General features: G+C 34.6%; 1 protein-coding gene across 12 annotated transcripts in view; it reads left to right on the top strand.

Annotated features, from left to right (window-relative positions):
- The window catches only part of POLQ (DNA polymerase theta), a 144,942-nt gene that overhangs the window by 66,096 nt on the left and 61,216 nt on the right, over positions 1–17,630 (top strand). For all 12 annotated transcript variants that reach the window (XR_008998041.1, XR_008998040.1, XR_008998043.1 and 9 more), the window contains 4 exons: positions 4,613–4,806; positions 5,686–5,810; positions 6,871–7,114; positions 13,274–16,338. Coding sequence is in view for 9 of the 12 variants with exons in the window: in XM_057503105.1 (XP_057359088.1) it covers positions 4,613–4,806; positions 5,686–5,810; positions 6,871–7,114; positions 13,274–16,338 (3,628 nt within the window). In the remaining 3 variants the exon portion in view is untranslated. The remainder of the gene's footprint in view (positions 1–4,612; positions 4,807–5,685; positions 5,811–6,870; positions 7,115–13,273; positions 16,339–17,630) is intronic.

Raw genomic sequence — 17,630 nt, 5'->3', positions numbered from 1 at the left:
GGTAGCACTGTAAGCAAGCCAAAATATAACTCAGAGTCAATGCACTGGAATCTGAAAAAGTGAAATTTGAAAACAACCTATTACAAATAGCTGACTAGGCTTAACAAATTACAGCAAGTGCTTAATCTGTAACCAATCAAATAATTGCTTTGCTTTGCTTCAGCATCTTCTCTATAAAAACTTTAACCTCAGCTCCTGTTAGTGGAGGGCTCCTAACTGCCTTGGGTTTGGTACTGCCCAAATTTGAATCAGTGTATGTTCAAATAAACTCCTAAAAAATGTTAATGTGCCTCAGTTTACATTTTAACAGAATCTATTTTGGTTTAGTTGCTTTCCCTCTATAATTTTACTAATTCATTAGTTTCTGCTCTTTATTTTTTCTTCCATCTTTGTGTTTACCCTTCTATTTGCAGTGTCTTAAGGTTGAAGATGAGAATATTGACTTGAGATCTTTTTTCTTTTGTAAGATAGGCATTTATAGCTATGTTTCCCTAAAAACACTACTTTTACTACATCCCATAAGTTTTAGTATGTTGTTTTCATTTTTCATTTTCATTCATTTCAAGGTACTTTATCAGTTTTGTGTTTTTTTTCCTTATTTATGCTACATTTATAATATGGTATGCAAATAATATACATTTTACAAGAATGCATACAACAAAAATTATATACTTTGAAACACATTAGAATGGTTGCCATTACATTAAACACATTTGAATGGAGAGAAACATGAGATTAGGGAACAGGTATTTATGCCAATCAATCAAGCAATGAGGTAACCTTGAACAAAGCACTGACAATGTTGGGCCACAAAATAAGTAGTATGATTTACTGAACTTGCTACAGTAAAAAATTTTTAAAGTAGGCAAAGTTTAAGATATTATACTCTTCAGAAGTGTCCTTAGTTTTTTTTGTTTTGTTTTCATTTTAAAGAAACTGAGATTGGTATCAGATAATGAGCTACAGGTTCAATATTTTCTTAATTGAAATTTAGTTGATATGCAATATTATATTGGTTTCACATGTACAACATAGGGATTCAACAATTAAATACATTACTGAGTACACACTATAAATGTAGTTGCCATCTGTCAACATAAAAAGATATTACAGCATTACTGAATATATTTCCTATGCTGTACTTTCATCCCCATAACTCATTCATTTTATAATCGAAGGTCTGTACCCTTCATCTATTTTATGCATCCTACCACCTGCCTCTACTATGACAACCATCAGTCTGCTTTCTGTGTATATAAGTCTACTTCTGTTTTGTTTGCTCATTTGTTTTGTTTTTTAGATTCCATGTATAAAAGAAATCCTACAGTGTTTGTCTTTCTCTGACTTATTTCATTTTTCTACTTTGATTTCTTCTCTCAACCATTTATTTAGTAGTGTTGTATTTAATTTCCACACTGTGGAGTACAAAAATGTTTTGTTACTTATTTCTAATTTTATTTCATTGCTGGAAAACATACTTCATATAATTTCAATCCTTTAATATTATTTGAAGTTTGTTTTATTGCCTGTCATATGGTCTGTCCTGGAGAATGTTCCTTGTACATCCTGCTGTTGTGGGGTGGAGTTCTATAGATATCTGCTAGGTTTAGTTGATTTAGAGTGTTGCTTTTGTCTTCTGTTTCCCTGTGATCTTCTGCTTAGTTGTTCTACCCATTGTTGAAAGTGGAAGTATTAAATATTCAACTATTATTTTTGAATTGGCTATTTCTCTCTTCATTTCTGTCAAGTAGTGTTCGTATATTTCAGTGCCCTGTATATACTCACAACTGTTATGTCTACTTGATGGATTGATCCTTTTATCATTATTAAATATTCATCTTATCTCTATTAACATTCCTTAAAAAGTATTTTATCTGATATTAGTATAGCCACTCTAGCTTTGTTATGGTTGTGGTTTGCATGATATTTTCCCTTCCTTTTGCTTCTAACCAATTTGTGGTTTTGATGTTATAGTTTGATGTTATAACATATATATACATATATATGTTACAGTTTGTCTATAATGTTTCTCGTATAAGCAGCATATAGGTGGATTCTGTTTTTTTAATCCAGTTTGTCAGTCTCTGTCTTTGATTATATTATTTAACCCAGTCACATTTAATGTTATTGATATAGTTGGGTTTACATCTTCCAAGTTGTGTCTTATTTTCTATTTATTTCATGTTTTTTTGTTCCTGTGTGCTTCTTTTACTGATTTCTTTTGAATTAAGTGAATATTTTCCAGTATAACATTTTGATTTCTTCAACTGATTCTTCTCTATATTTTTGGGGTTATTTTCCCAGTGGTTACTCAAGGGGTTATTGAGTAACACCTTACATTCATACCAACTTAATTCTAGTGAAACATACAAATATTATTCTTATAAAGGTGTATTCTTTTTTGTGTGTGTGTGTGCTATTCCTATTATACATGTAACATCTATATGTGTTACAAACCCAGTGGTACATTGGTATTGTTTTATATAATTTTATGTCTTTAAAGAAGCTGAGAGAATAAAAGACAGCATTATAGAGTTTGTTACATTAGCATTCTTTTTAAGATTTGTGTTTTTCTTTATTTGCTCCTATGAATTTTAGTTACTTTTTCTTGTCATTTCCTTACTACAGTATAGCTTTGCTCTGTTAACTTTAAACGGAGCAAAAGAAATTTTATTTACATAAAAAATGAGTTTATTCAGGAGTAGCAGAGGAATTGTAATATGGGACAAGCCAGCTATGGTGAACAGTAGGCAGGTCCAAAGAGACAAAGGGAAAATCAGCTTTTATTAGGTCTTAGGAGGAAATTTGAGAGAGTTGTTTTGAATAAATGTTTATTAGAAGAGAGCAAGAGTTTGAGGTTGTGGCAGTTTCTCAGAGGCTTCAAGTGGTGGTCAGTGCATTGTTGCTGGGGCAGGGAGGGATCTTCATTCCTTTTTTTAAAGGTATGAGATGAAATTCCTATGTGAAATGTGCCCTCCCTTGTTAACAGTAATTCTTACTTTCCTTCTACCTGCTGGCTGTGTAGCTGCAACAGGTGATTCATGTGTAAGAGCTCCCCCTTCAGGGCTTCCTGAGTTCATTTTAAATGAGGTTTATTTCCATAGGTCCCATCTGACTCCTTTGTGCTGTTATTGTTAAACATATTATATTTTTATATGTTATAAACAAATAATTGTTTATATGTTTTATACAGTTTCTTTTTAAATGAGTCAAGAGAAGAAAGGAGGAGAAAATGCAATAATACTGTCTTTATAAGTACCCACATAATTATGTTTTTTTGTGTGGAATTAAAATACTGTTTTGGGTCACTACTTTCAACTTGAAGACTTTTCTTTAATATTTCTTGTAAGGCAGATCTGCTAGCTACAAATTTTCTCAGTTTTTGCTTATCTGGGAATATCTTTATACCTTTATTTTAAAAAGATAGTTTTCCTTTATATAAGATTATTAGTTGACAGTTTTTTTTTTCAGTGGTTTGAAGATGTCATTTTACTGCATTCTGACCTCCCTGTTTTTGATGAGAAGTTATCTGTTAAATCTTAATGCGTTTCAGCATTCATCACTGATACATGATGAATTGTTTTGCTGTTTTCAAAATTTTTTCTTTTTTCAAATTTTTTGCATTTTGACTCATGCATCTGGGTGTAGATCTTTTTGCATTTTTCCTACTTGGAGTTCATTTATTCTCTTGGATATGTTTTTTTCATCAAATTTGGAGAGCTTTTAGCTGTAGTTTCTTCAAATGTTTTTCCTGTCTACTGCTCTTCTCATTATGCATATGTTGCTGCACTTAATGCTTCCCACAGTTCTCTGAGGTTCTGTTGCTTTTTCTTCCTTTTTTAACCTTCTCAGATTGCATAATCTCTGTTGATCTTTGTTGATTTTTTCTTCTGCCAACTTGCATCTACTATTGAGCTCTTCAGTGAGTTTTTCAATTTCAGTTATTGTACTTGTCAACTCTTGATTTGCATTTAGTCCTTTTTTTACAATTTCTTTCTCTTTGCTCATATTCTGTACCTGACGAGCTATAATCATCATACCTTCCTTCACTTCATTAAGCCTGGTTTTCTTTTGTTCTCTGACATATTTATAATATCTGCTTTGAATTCTTTCTCTGATATTTACAATGTTTGGAAGCCCCCAAAATTTTCTTTTGTTGGTTTTTCTCCTTGTGTTTGGGACATACTTTCCTGTTTCTTTGTGCATCTCATAGTTTTTTGTTGTTGTTGAAAATCCTGGACATTCTAGATAACCTAGTAACTGTGAATATTGATTTCTCCTTTCTCTCCTTCCTCTTTCTATTTCCTGTTTCTTTCTTGGAAATCAAAATAAAAACTTGAAGATTATACTTAATGTCAGAATATTGAGAGTAAAAGTGTCTGTGATTAAAGTTCTTGCATTATGTAAAATCCAGTTTGTGTGTTTAGTGGCCTCCTCATTTTCCCTTGGCTCTGAGTTGTTTGTGAATAAATGAAGTTTTCATATAAATGAGGTATCATCTCACAGAAATTTTCCAAACCCTGAGGCCTTTGTTTTTAGTATGAATTTTACATTTTTGTTCCTTTTGTAAATGCAGTAGTTTTAGTTAATGAATGATGGTTCTTTCCTTTAGGTTACACCTATGTTTGAAGATTGGACTATTATTGATTGGTATCGATTTTTCTGTTTATGGGAGAAGCTGCCCAGTTCTATGAAACGGGTGGCAGAGCTAGTGGGAGTTGAAGAAGGGTTCTTGGCTCGCTGTGTGAAAGGGAAAGTGATAGCCAGAACCGAGAGACAGCACCGGCAAATGGCCATCCACAGAAGGTAAATGAATGAATATCGGGGAGCCTGGGCTTTCTGGTACTTTAAACCATGTTGGATATACAGTAAATGTCCTGTTTATTGTAGTTACTTACATTCTCATTAAGCGTTTTGACTAAGTAAATATTTTCACCCTCTTATTTACTAAATATTTTGTTATTTTAGTTTCTTCTTTGCTGTTTATAGTTTAGAGCCATTATGTATGAAGACCTTTTAAAGTACATTTAATTGCTTCCTTTCCTAAAGATGTGAATCAGAACTGCCAACTCATGTGGCTTCATTTGAGGATATACTTTGTATCATTCTTAGACGTGATTCATTACCAGTGGGGAACAGCTAACTAAAAGTTTCAGATGGGGTAATTGCCTGGGCTTTTAGCTTCATTGGAATATAATAATTTTTTAAAAACATTAGTCTCTAATGTATTAATTATAAAATAGTCAAGTATAAATCTTATAAGGATTTATGTACTTGTATTATTTGTGGCACTATTGCCTTTCATTTAAAAATATTTTTTATCAAATTCTGTCATTTTATTGAAATATGATTAGGCGATCATGTAACTGTATGAAATATTCCTCAAAGTTTTTGTTCCATCACATTTCTTAAACCCAATTTACTTCTTGAAATAAGTTAGCAGTATTGAAATATGGAGGAAATACTTTTGTTAAACAGATATTAGTTCTTTGCTATGGTACTAATATATATCAGAACTTACTTTATAGGCTTTGACCCTTGTCTGTAAATCCTGTATCCTATTAGCAATCTTCTTGGTGTATAAACCCTCTCTTGCCATTTTGGTTCTTGTTTCACAACATATGTCACACTTTTATAGTAGATGTAAGTGACCTCTTACCATACTTTTGGTGTTTTACTTTCCAGGTTTTTTACCAGTCTTGTGCTATTGGATTTAATAAGTGAAGTTCCCCTAAAGGAAATTAATCAGAAGTATGGATGCAGTCGTGGACAGATTCAGTCTTTACAACAGTCAGCTGCTGTTTATGCAGGTTTGTTAAACAAAGGTTTCCCCATTTATATTAGACTCTGTGGCTTCAGGTCATGTTAAGATTACGTTTTTCAAATCCATTTTATTGTTGTCTTCTCTAAAAGTAAGGGGGTCATGTCAAGCCATAATTGTGTATAGTCCTGGTTATCACTGGAGCACCTAAAACTGTCTTCTCTGGGATTAGTTACCCTGCAAGACTGGCAGCTAGCTGAGTGTCTGGAGCTTAGTCCCCTTCCATTCCTTAGCAACCTGCTGACCATCCCTCCCCTTTCTGTTTTTTTTTTTTCCTTCTTTATTTTTAATTCCCTGTTGCAAGAAGAAACAGACACAAAGTTCTCAGTGGTCTCCCTTTTCTCATCAAGTTATTGACTAATACTTGTTATTGAGGAGGAGAATGGCAAGTGGAGAGGGATTTCTGGACTTCTGTCTGACTGTTCTAAATATTTTCTCTTCTCTAGGGAAACACTCATTTCCCTTAAAAAAATCAAACCAATATCCTTAAGCTTGGCAAACAGGGAAGTTCTGGGTATGATTTTACCAAGAAATCCTCATAAGCTTTTAGGAAGGGAACATTGGGCTGCTGGAGAGTATGTGTATAGGGTGTAGCTATTGAATTGGGCAACTTTTCTTTGAAGAAAGTATCAGCGGGAGATTTACTTTTTGTAGTTCTCTGAGCACTTGAATATTTAAATTAACTCTCATTTTCCTCTAAGTGGAAAGAGTCCCTTACCTTTTTTTCTTCCTTAAAAGAAGAAAGTAAGGAAGAGAGAGGAACTGACTAAAGTGAGGGCTCTTTGTTCTCTGTTTATGTGCTGTGCCTCAGTATTTTCAGATGTCAAGTTCATGGTTCAGAATAAATGAGATGACATTTACTATGTTTAACACATTTATTGGTCAGTGAGCTAGGCCTTTAACATGTCTGCTCTCCTGTTAACGTATACCTTGGGCCTGTTTAGACTACAATTCTGCAGAAAAAAAAATGAAAAAAAAATATACCTAAGAAATAGAGAATTGGTCTATAAAGAAACTTTAATTCAATAAGTATTCTATGAATTTTCTAGGGATGATTACTGTATTTTCCAACCGTCTGGGCTGGCACAACATGGAACTACTACTTTCCCAGTTTCAAAAGCGTCTTACATTTGGCATCCAGAGGGAGCTCTGTGACCTGGTCCGTGTGTCCTTACTTAATGCACAGCGAGCCAGGTCCCTCTATGCTTTTGGCTTTCTAACTGTTGCAGATCTTGCCAGAGCAAATATTGCTGAGGTGGAGACTGCTCTGAAAAATGCTGTGCCTTTTAAAAGGTGAGAAAATCTCCTTGCCTATATAGGGTTATTAAGTGAAAAATCATGTCAATTTGTAAGTAATAGTGCATTAAAATATTTTTCTCTTAGATAATATCAGGATATACTTGGTGTAAGAAGAAGAAATGTTTTTCCTCTTTTAGGATTACTTTTATTTTGTATATTTTAAAAATATATGATTTAAGAAATATTTCTGAAAGTATTATAATTTTCTCCTAGAAAGACTGAGTAAAGGTAAGTTACCAATGTTATCTGCTTTGATGGATTTTATTTTCAATATATATGCAGGACCCATCTTAGACTTTGTTTAGGCAAGAACATTTGAAAATGTACTCTGTTGAAAGTTCTTTGGAACACTAGACCCTCAATTTGTAAGAAGAGGATTCCTTGGTTATTGTGTGTATGTGTGTAACCAATTCTTTGAATGTGCTGTACTCAGCATATAATGAAGGAATAGCTTAATTATTTTCTCATCCACTGTTCTTTGACCTCACTTTTATATGAAATCTCAGCCAGATCCTATAGCTAGCACTTTCAGGTACATAATTTTATTTTTCAGGTATTAAAAATTTGTTCTAAATTAAAGCATCTGTCTCATTTCCTCATGCTTCTTCCCTCCAACTCAGTTTAAGCCTGACAGGCTCTGAAACTTGTAATATGTATGGAAAGGAACGGAAGCATTGTCAAAGGAGGGGCCTTGCTGCCCAGCGCCAAATCACATCGTGGGCTCTGCTCCTTGTGTTTGGGGGCTGCCCTAGGTATGGCTCTGGTGGGCCCTGGTGCAGCATGCACTGCACCTAGCATATGGGGGGCATAGCTACTCTGCTTAGATTTTGAAGGATGTAGCTGCCTGGAGCCTTGGACCTGGAACCCAGGCTGAGAACTACTGCAGTGGGGTAGGGGAACACTGCAGAATCTCCATGAAGGCAGTGCCCAGTGGAGCTGTGGGGTGGGGTAACACCCAAGACCCCAGACCAGAAGGGCAACTGGTGTGCAATTTTGTCACTTTGAGCTGGACCTCTGAATAGGGTCTGTAGAGTATGCCTTAAAATTTCTTAAAAAGACATTGATCTCCTCTGGAGCCTCTGAGTTCACAGAATCTTTGGATATATTCATATTTGCTCAGAAGTGCCTACTGATAGTTCCTGAGGTGAAAAAATTTGGAATGGGAGTATCTGTGTGGTAACAACATACTGCATGCATCATACTTAACCCTACCATGGAGTCATTTGAAGGCAGTATGCATTTAAAAATTTTGATTGGAAAAAGGTTGTTAACACATTTTAGAATTACTTCCGTATAATGCTAAGGATGTTATGACAAACATTCAATATTAGGACAGATCAGTATCATGTGTCTCTTCATGTGATACACTGAGGAAAGACAACATTACTTAAGACATTCTTATAAAAAATGTCTAACATGAATTTAATCATAAGGAAACATCAGACAGACCTAAACTGAGAGAAATTCTACAAAATATCTGGCTAGTACTCTTCAAAAATATCAAGGTCATGGAAAATAAAGCCTGAGGAGCTGTTTCTAATTAAAGGAAGACAAAGAGAGTTGACGACTAAATGTACCACTTTATGATAGATTGGATTAGGAAAAACACATAAGTGGAACAATTGGTGAAATTTGAATAAGGTGTATAGATTAAATATAGTATTATATTAATGTTAATTTTCTGAATGGAAACTGGTGTATCTGGCTCCTGACTACACTTGCGTTTTAGTACTTGGTGCATAAGAGCCAGAAAACCTAGCTAGCACTGTCTTAAAACACTTTGCCATTACCAACAAAATCCAGTGAATTTACCTTGTGCACATGCATTTTCATATTGTTGGTGATGTTTCTTCAGAGTAATTTCCTAGACATGGGATTTCAAAAGGTAAGGGCATGCATAGCTTTATTAGATTCCAAATTGTCCTGCAGAAGGGTTGTACTAAGATGCATTCTCACTAGCCTATTATCCCACAGCATCACCAACAGAATCCATTGTTAGGTTTTCATTTTGCCAGTCTGATAGATGAGAAATTGTATCTCAGCATGGTTTTAATGTGAATTTCTATAATTGCTAGTGATGGTGAATATTTTTTCATATGTTCCAGGACCATTTTTTAATATCTGATTATACCTTTTCCTTAAGTTTCTACTGGGTTTTAGTCGTTTCCCTCTCCTTTTAAAATAATCTTTTCTTTTAAAAATTGATTAGGGTTCTTAGTCCTTTATTTGGTATGTATATTGCAAATGTTTTCTCAAAATCTATCAATTGTCTTTTGACTTTTATTATATTTTAGCCTTGCAGAATTTCTATTTTTCTATTGATTTATTTTTTATCAGTCTTTTTCTTTTTTTGCTTCTGAGTTGTCATAATTAAAAAGATTTTCCCTATACTGAGAGAGGAATTTACATGTTTTCTTCCAGTATTTATAGGTTTACATTTAGATTCCTGGTGCATTTAGAGTTTAATTTTGTGTGTGGTATGAAGTTTGGATCTAATTTCATCTTTTTCCCTATGGCTCTCTTTTATAAAAAGGTTTACTTTGTTCTAGTGATTTGAGATGCCACCTTTATCATATCCTAAATAGTCATAGATAATTATGTCTATTTCTGGACTTTGTACTCTATTTGCTATTCTTTTTGTCAATTCATGAGCAGTTACCATGCTCTTAAAGGCCTTATAGTATGTTTTAATTCTGGTAGGGCAGTTTTGTACTCATAGTTGTTCAGTATTTTCCTGGCTATTCTTGCATGTTTGCACATGTGAAATTTAAAGTGCTTCTTGGTATTTTATTGGGATTGGATTGAAATTTAATTTAGAATTGACATCTTTATAATGTTGAGTCAGCCCATCTAAGGTAGATAATATCTTTGCATTTGATCTAGTCTTTGGGGTTTTTGGGAGTTCTAAAAAGATTTCTCATATAGGTTTTTAAGACTTTAAACTTTCCTCCTACAGGTTTTATATATTTCTTGTTAAATGTATTCCTGTTTCATCTTTACTGTTATTTTATTGATATCTCTCTTCTATGATGCTTTCTACATGAATACCATTTGAATATATGAAAGCTATTGATTTTTTGTATGTTTTTAACCCTGTTTTCTGAATTCTCTTATTGTTTGAATTAACATTTATTATTGATTCTCTAGGACTTACCTGGCGTATTGTCATATATCTGCAAGTAGATGTTTTACTTCTTCCTTAACAGTTCTTCTACTTCTAATTGATTTCTTTTGTCTTATTGAATTAGCTTATACCTCTAATAGGTAGTGGTAATAGAGATAATAGGAGTGGAGATGATGGGCATTCTAGCTTTCTTTGTGATCTCAATAGAAATAAATGCCTCTGATGTTACCCTAATAAGATACTGGCTTCAGGATTCTGGTGTATACATATATTTTATAATACACATTTTATCATTTTAACAAAATGTCCATTAGTTGCAATTTTCTTGAATATTTTTTATCACGACTGGGTGTTGAATTTTGTCAAAGGCTTTTTCAGCATCTACGGAGATAATCATGAAGTTTCCACTCAATATCTATTAGCATGGTGTATTAATAGGTTTCCTAAAGTTGAATCAATCTTATGTTCTGGAATAAATTTCCTTTGGTCATAGTATTTTTTATATGATTTTGGATTCTGTCTGCTAATATTTGACATAGTATACTTTTGCACTCTTACTTATAAATAATATTGGTCTATAGTTTTGTGAGTGTGTGTGTTTTACACTATCTTTAAGTTTTGGAATTGTGCTTGGTATTAGACTTGCTTCATGAAAAAGAATTAGGAAGTTTTTCTTCATTTTCAGTGCTTTGCAATAATTTATGGAGTCTTGGGAGTAGTTGAAGGTTTGGTATGATTGCTCTATGAAGCTATCTCAGATGATCTTAGTTCCCCCATCACTTTCTCTATTTTATTTTTTCAGAAAATAATCTCTCTCAGTATTCTGTCTCTAATGGGGTTAATTTCTATAATCTGTATTTCCCTAGAAAATTACCTATTTCATCTGGTTTCTCAGAGATCTGTAAATTAGTCTCTTAGGAATTTTAAGTACTTCTTCTATTTTAATGACTATTCCTCCCTTCTTATTTCTTATCTTTTAAATTTCTGCTTTCTATTTTTTTCGTGATCAGGTTAGCTAGAGTTTTGTCTATTTTGTAAATTAAAAAAAATCTAGGGTTTTGTTTTATTAGTTAGATCTACTTTAAAAAGCTACCTCATTAATTCCTTCTTTTAATTTACTTCCTACTGCTTGCTTTTGTTTTACTTTGTTGTTCTTTTTCTAGTTTTTGTTGTTGAACTAGGAATTTAATTTGTTGACTTCTATATTTTTATTTCTGTTGATAAATTAAGTACTATATGTTTTTAATTGAGTACTATGAATTTATACTGTCTCAGTGTATAACATTTGTACATTAATTTCCCACCATTTTCCCCACCCTTTAGGGGCAGGGATGGAAGACCAATATCATCTACATTGTTATTTATTAAAATTCTTACCATCAGTCTTTTTGCTGAAGTATTCCTAGTCTTGATTGGATGAAACTTATTCTCTAGTAGATTCCTCAAAGAGGGCTTGTATAGTAGAGACTTCCTCAAATTCTTATATATTTAAAGCTGTTTTTCTATAACCTTAATATTTGAAACACATCTTCGCTGGGTATAAATCCTTGGTCCACACTTTCTTTTATTGAGTTTTTAAAAAATACTCTTTCTTTGCTTTGTATGTTTGAATTATGAAGGGAATACAATTCTTTTGCCCTTCTAAATATGTAGGCTTCTAGATTTCTTTTCAGTTTGCTAGTTTTACTAAGCTAATTAGTCAGCTATAACAAATTACTTAAGAACTTAGTGGCTTTGAAAGCAACAATAAAAATGTAACTCAAAGTTTCTGCGAGTCAAACCTTTGCGGATGGTTCTGGTTTGAGTTCTTTCATGAAGCCATAGTAAAGTTGTTAGCTGGAAGAGTTGGCTTGGAATGATAGCGCACGTGCTGGCAAGTTGGTGCTCATTTCATCACAGGAGTTTCTCTGTGGAGCTGCTTGATGTCCTCATGCCGTGATGGTTGGCTTCCTCTCATGTGAGGGATCCAAAAGAGAGTAAAGTGGAAACTGCAGTGTCTTTTTTGACTTAGCTTTAGATTTCTGGTTGTTCCAGGTGAGAGGCTAAATCGGCCTCTATTACTCCATGTTGGTTGGAAACAGAAGTCTCTTGGCCATTATTTCTTCTGTAATTTTTACGCCTCATCCTGTCACTGTTCTCCCCATGGTACTTCAGTTCCATATATGCTTCACTTTTAGGGTATAGAATCTGTTATTTTACCCTGAAGAGCATTGATAATTTATCAGTTAGTTAGGTTGACTGAACTCGAACTGTAAACTTTGTCTTCCTGTAGTGGGCAGTAACTCAAATCTCTGTTCAGTTTTTTAGACTTTAAACTGGTGGCTTGGAGTCTGCCCATGCTTACATAATTTAGATGTCAAGCAGATATTTACACAGAGTTTATATGAAGAATTTGGGGTTCTCCTTCTCTGGATTGCTCATTTCTGAGCTTTCTTCCTTCATTTCTTGTCTCCCATAGTTACTCTGAGCTGTTTTTCAAATTCTGTCAATCAATAAACTCAAGGTTTTTACCTAAGTTTTTAGTTACTCTTTATGGTGCCGACTGGGGCCTGCCTTCAGGTGAGAACACTGAAATTCACCTGCTGCCATTTCTTTCTTCTAGTCTCAGTCTCCTTCTATCTGCTTTCTTTTGGCCACTCTCCAGTTCTTTCAATTATGTCCAGAGCTCACAGTATATAGGAGGACTTGCAGTGAAAGTTTTATGATACTCCCTTTTTTAGGTTTCCACTTAAAGAAGCTTAGAGATGTCTTTCTTTAAAACGCTGTTTAAAAATTGCAGAACCACCCATCCCTTCCTGTGCTCCATTTTTGTACATAGCTCTTATCACCAGTTGATATAGAATGCATTTTAACATTTATTTGTTTTCTGATTTCCTCAACTAGATGTGTGCTCTGAGAGCAGATATATTTCCCTCCTGTATCAGTGCTATTTCTTGTTCCTAGAACAGCTCAGATTGATGCTTAATACATATTTGTTGTGTGAATTAATGAATCAATACATTAATTTCTTTTCCTATATCCTTATATAGTGCCCGAAAAGCAGTGGATGAGGAAGAAGAAGCAGCTGAAGAACGTCGCAATGTGCGAACTATTTGGGTGACTGGCAGAAAAGGTTTAACTGAAAGGGAAGCAGCAGCCCTTATAGTGGAAGAAGCCAGGATGATTCTGCAGCAGGACTTAGTTGAAATGGGAGTGCAATGGAGTCCATATTCACTTTTAAATTCTGATACACCGTCATTGACCAACAGTGAGTCAGAAGTAAAGGAACACAAATTTATATCCCAAACTAAGAGTTCTTGTAAAAGATTAACATCAAAGAAAAAAAGTAACACAATATTTAGTGTCTGTTCTGTTAATCATTTACCAAATACAATCCAAGATACAGATAAAAGCCAACAGCATACAAATTCCTTTGATTGTAAGTTTCAGGATGGGAATCAAGAATGGCAGGTACAGTCCACTTCCAGAGCAAGAAAATGGGCTTCTTTGAGTATCAATAAAGAGAGGCTAGGAACTTCTTTGAATGAGGGAAAAGCAAGCACTAAGAAAGTTGTTCAAACTTTCTCATTTGAGAAAACAAAAAAAGCTTTGAAGTTCAGTTCAGAAAAGAAGAGTACAACTTTTCGATCTTGGAAACATACTAAGCATCTAAAACGACCCAGAGACAGTAGCCCTGTGAAAAACACTGGGATGTTTAGAACTGAGCTACAAGAACAGACTATGTCTAATTCTGTTCATTGTGAAGACTCATTTACCTTAGATGAGAAGAAGATGGAATTTAGAAGTCCAGGGCCATTTGCTAAAAAAAATGTATCTTTCTGTGTTGAGGGAAAATATAACAAAGCATCATTCCCACCACAAACAGAAAAAAATTATTCAAGGAACAAAACAAAATCTAGTGATATTCTTGTGGAACATTTTATCACAGGATCCCAGTGTGAAAAAGTGACTTGTCAACTCACTAGTGTGGTTAGTGAAAATGAGGGAGGATTAGCTCTTGTTGAGTCAGAAAAAATAAACAAAGTGCTGATACAAAATGATTCAAAAAGTCAGACTGTTTATATGAAACACCAGGATACCCATCCAATTAACCAGTGCCTGGAAAAGCAGTCTGATAAACACACAAATACTTATACCAAACAGAAAAAAGTAATAGAGAGACAAATGCCCAGTGAGACAGTCAGTAGTTATGTGAATAGAGACTCAAATATTATTATCAAAAATGAAAATACAAAGTTTTATGCTAAGGAAAATAAATTAAATAATCTTCAGGTATCAGGAGATAATGTAAGCAGCACTGAGATACTCAGTGGAGTACATCTACCAACTGGAGCATTTGGGAACTCAGGAGACCAGCACGAGAATTTTCTAAATATCTTTGGAATACAAGAAAAAACAGCTTATGCAGCAAACAAAACTAAAAAAAATCATGTTTCTGGCTTAGGCTTAGCTAGAGCCTGTGACTTTGAAGATAGTTTATACCTGGATACTCAATCAGAGAAAATGATACAACAGATGGTAATTGAAAATACCAAACAAGAAGCAAAGGACAGCAACCTGGCAACAGGGATGATGCAGAAGAACTTACACAAGCAGAGCTCTTTTCAGAATGATATTCACATTGCTTTTCCTGGTGAACAGCATTCTCCAGGAGTGACAAATACAGATCATTTGGAACTTAAGACTGTGGGTACTTTGAAACAAAGCACTTATTCACATGGGGTCGATATCCTGACTCTACAAAGTCCAGTTTTTCATTCTCCAATACTACTGGGGGAAAGTGGCCCTTGTTTTAAAGGGAATGAACTTTCTGTTACTGACTCCCAGTTAAATAGTTTTCTTCAAGGTTATCAAACACAAGAAACTGTGAAACCATTTATAGCTCTGGTTCCTCAAATGAGAACTCCCACTGATATAGAAGTAGAATGTCTGCCAGTTTCTGAAACAAGTTTAAATTTGAGTGATAGTTTACTATTTGACAGTCTCAGTGATGACTACCTAGTAAAAGAACAACCACCCAGTATACACATGAAAGAACCCCTTTCTTCTGAAATGTCAGATCATTTCAGCAATTCTCCGTGTCTACAACCAGAGAGCCCAATCAAAAAATCAAATATGAGTGAAAATCAAGATAATCAGCAGCAGCTGACTTTTTGCAGTGATGAGTCTATTATATTTTCAGAAATGGATTCTTCTCAGGTGGTTGAAGCTTTGGACAATGTAGGTGTATTTCCTGTCCAAGGGAAACATAATCCTGCAGAATCTGTTACAGCATTAGAACTAAGTGATCCATTGATTGTAGGTAATGCCTATCCCAAAAGAGAATTAATTGGAGGAGATAAAGATGAAAAGTCTCAAAAATCCAAATTAACTGGGACAAAGCAAAATAATTCATTCTTATGGTCAGGGGCATCATTTGAATTAAGTCCAGGACTGCAAAGGATTTTAGATAAAGTGTCCAGTCCTCTAGAAAGTGAAAAGCAAAAATTAACTACTATAAACTTGTCTTGTTTGAAAGGAGAATATACAGAGTTAAATGACAAACAAAAAGTTATTTCAAATTTGGAGTCAAATCAAGTGCAGGGAATTTCATTTTCCCCTGAGGATGAAAAATCATCTGTCTTGCCTTATAAAGAAAGTTGTATAGTTGATGACAATGAACTCATTCCTCCTACACCCACTCCAGCATCTGCTTCTAAGATGGCATTTCCAAGTATTCTTAGAACATCTTCCACAAAATTTCAGAAAACTAATAGCGTTTTACAGCTTGATGAAAGTTACTCACTTGGCTCATCTTCGGATATTAAAAACAATGATTTAAGTCCAGAGGGTAGAAATGGTTTAAAGGACAGCAGTCCTATTAGAGACACAAGTTTTTCACTGCAGTTATCACAGGATGGATCACAGATACCTCCAGCCTCATGCAGTTCAGAAAGTCTGGCCATAATTGATGTAGCAAGTAACCAAGCTCTCTTTCAAACATTCATTAAGGAATGGCAGTGCAAAAAGCGATTTTCCATCTCACTGGCTTGTGAAAAGATCAGTAACTTGACATCTTCTAAAAGTGCTACTATTGGTAGTAGGTTTAAGAAAGGTAAGAGTTTTTACAATTTTTTCACATTTATACATAAAATAGTGGACTGAGAGGGGAATGAGTCTTTTCAGTATTGGATATTAAATACACATTTATTAAAAGTTTAAGAAGTTTCTCCTAGGTAGGTTTACATGTAGAAAAGCCTTGTTCTGCACAATTGATTTAAATTGCTGTCTGATATAAGAGATGGGCAACCCCAGGACATGTGGGTGGAAGAGCTGAGTGCTGAGGCCAAGAGCTTAAGCTGGGAGACTGAACAAATGCAGACCACCCAGGTACTCCTCATTCCTCTGGCTCTGATCCACTATTGTACCTGGGGTGTTAGGTCTGCGTCTGCCTCCTGAGCAGGCAGAGATCCCAACTGAACAGCCTTCGGGTGGCAGCTCCCTACTTTAGATGGCCTGAAGGGAGTTCCAGACTAGCCTTGTCTCCCAACACATTGACACAAGGGCCAGCCTTATTGCTGTTGAGGCCACCAAAATTGGTGTGGCTGGTTCAGAGCCAGCATTGGAACAGTGTTTGGCAGCTTGATCACTGGGTATGCCAGGAACCCATCTCTCATAGCAGCTCTTGCTCCTGTGCCTTTCTGGGTTTGGTCCTGGCTAGGCCTTGGAGCTCTTCTGACTGATGGTTGCCTTCCTCATCCTCTTCACTTTATGGGGCTTCACAGAGGGCATCTGCTTGCCCTGCTGCTTCAACTCCAGGCTGTGCCTGGTGTTCAAGTGTGCTAAACTTTACCATTAAACACAACACTTCTCTTTTGTATATATATAATAGTTATATATATATTATATTATCATATATATAAAAATACTAGGATGTAAGTGTAAAAATTAAGGTATATCCTTTGTATATGCATCACTTTTGGTATCCTAATGGTACAATGGGGTGGTTTTTATTAAACATCAATGCTCGTGAATTATTTTCTATTAAATTGTGAATCTTTAAACATTTATATAATCACAAAAGTGCATAGCAAATAGGCACTATATTTTTCACAATGTTCACTAGCTACATTTTCTAGTACTTCTCTCAAGTAGAACTTGTACCTTCACTGAGAGTCATGAATTCTGTTCTGAAATACTGATCCCAGAGTCTCACAGAACTCTTCCAGGTTTTGAGAGAATTGAACATTTTGGTAAAATAATGCTATGTGTATTCCTGTCTTACTTCATGACAGTAAGGATTTTGGGTCATGGGGAATACTGTAATCAACTTGACATGGAAATCAAAGATACAATCTTATTTATTAAATCTCTGTATAAATGTATTTGTTCATAAGGATTTAAGTA

The sequence above is a fragment of the Manis pentadactyla genome, chromosome 1, assembly GCF_030020395.1.
Source record: "Manis pentadactyla isolate mManPen7 chromosome 1, mManPen7.hap1, whole genome shotgun sequence".
NCBI classification, from domain to species: Eukaryota; Metazoa; Chordata; class Mammalia; order Pholidota; family Manidae; genus Manis; species Manis pentadactyla.
The sequence above is the reverse complement of the archived record's forward strand: the minus strand, read 5'-3'. Positions and strand labels throughout refer to the sequence as shown.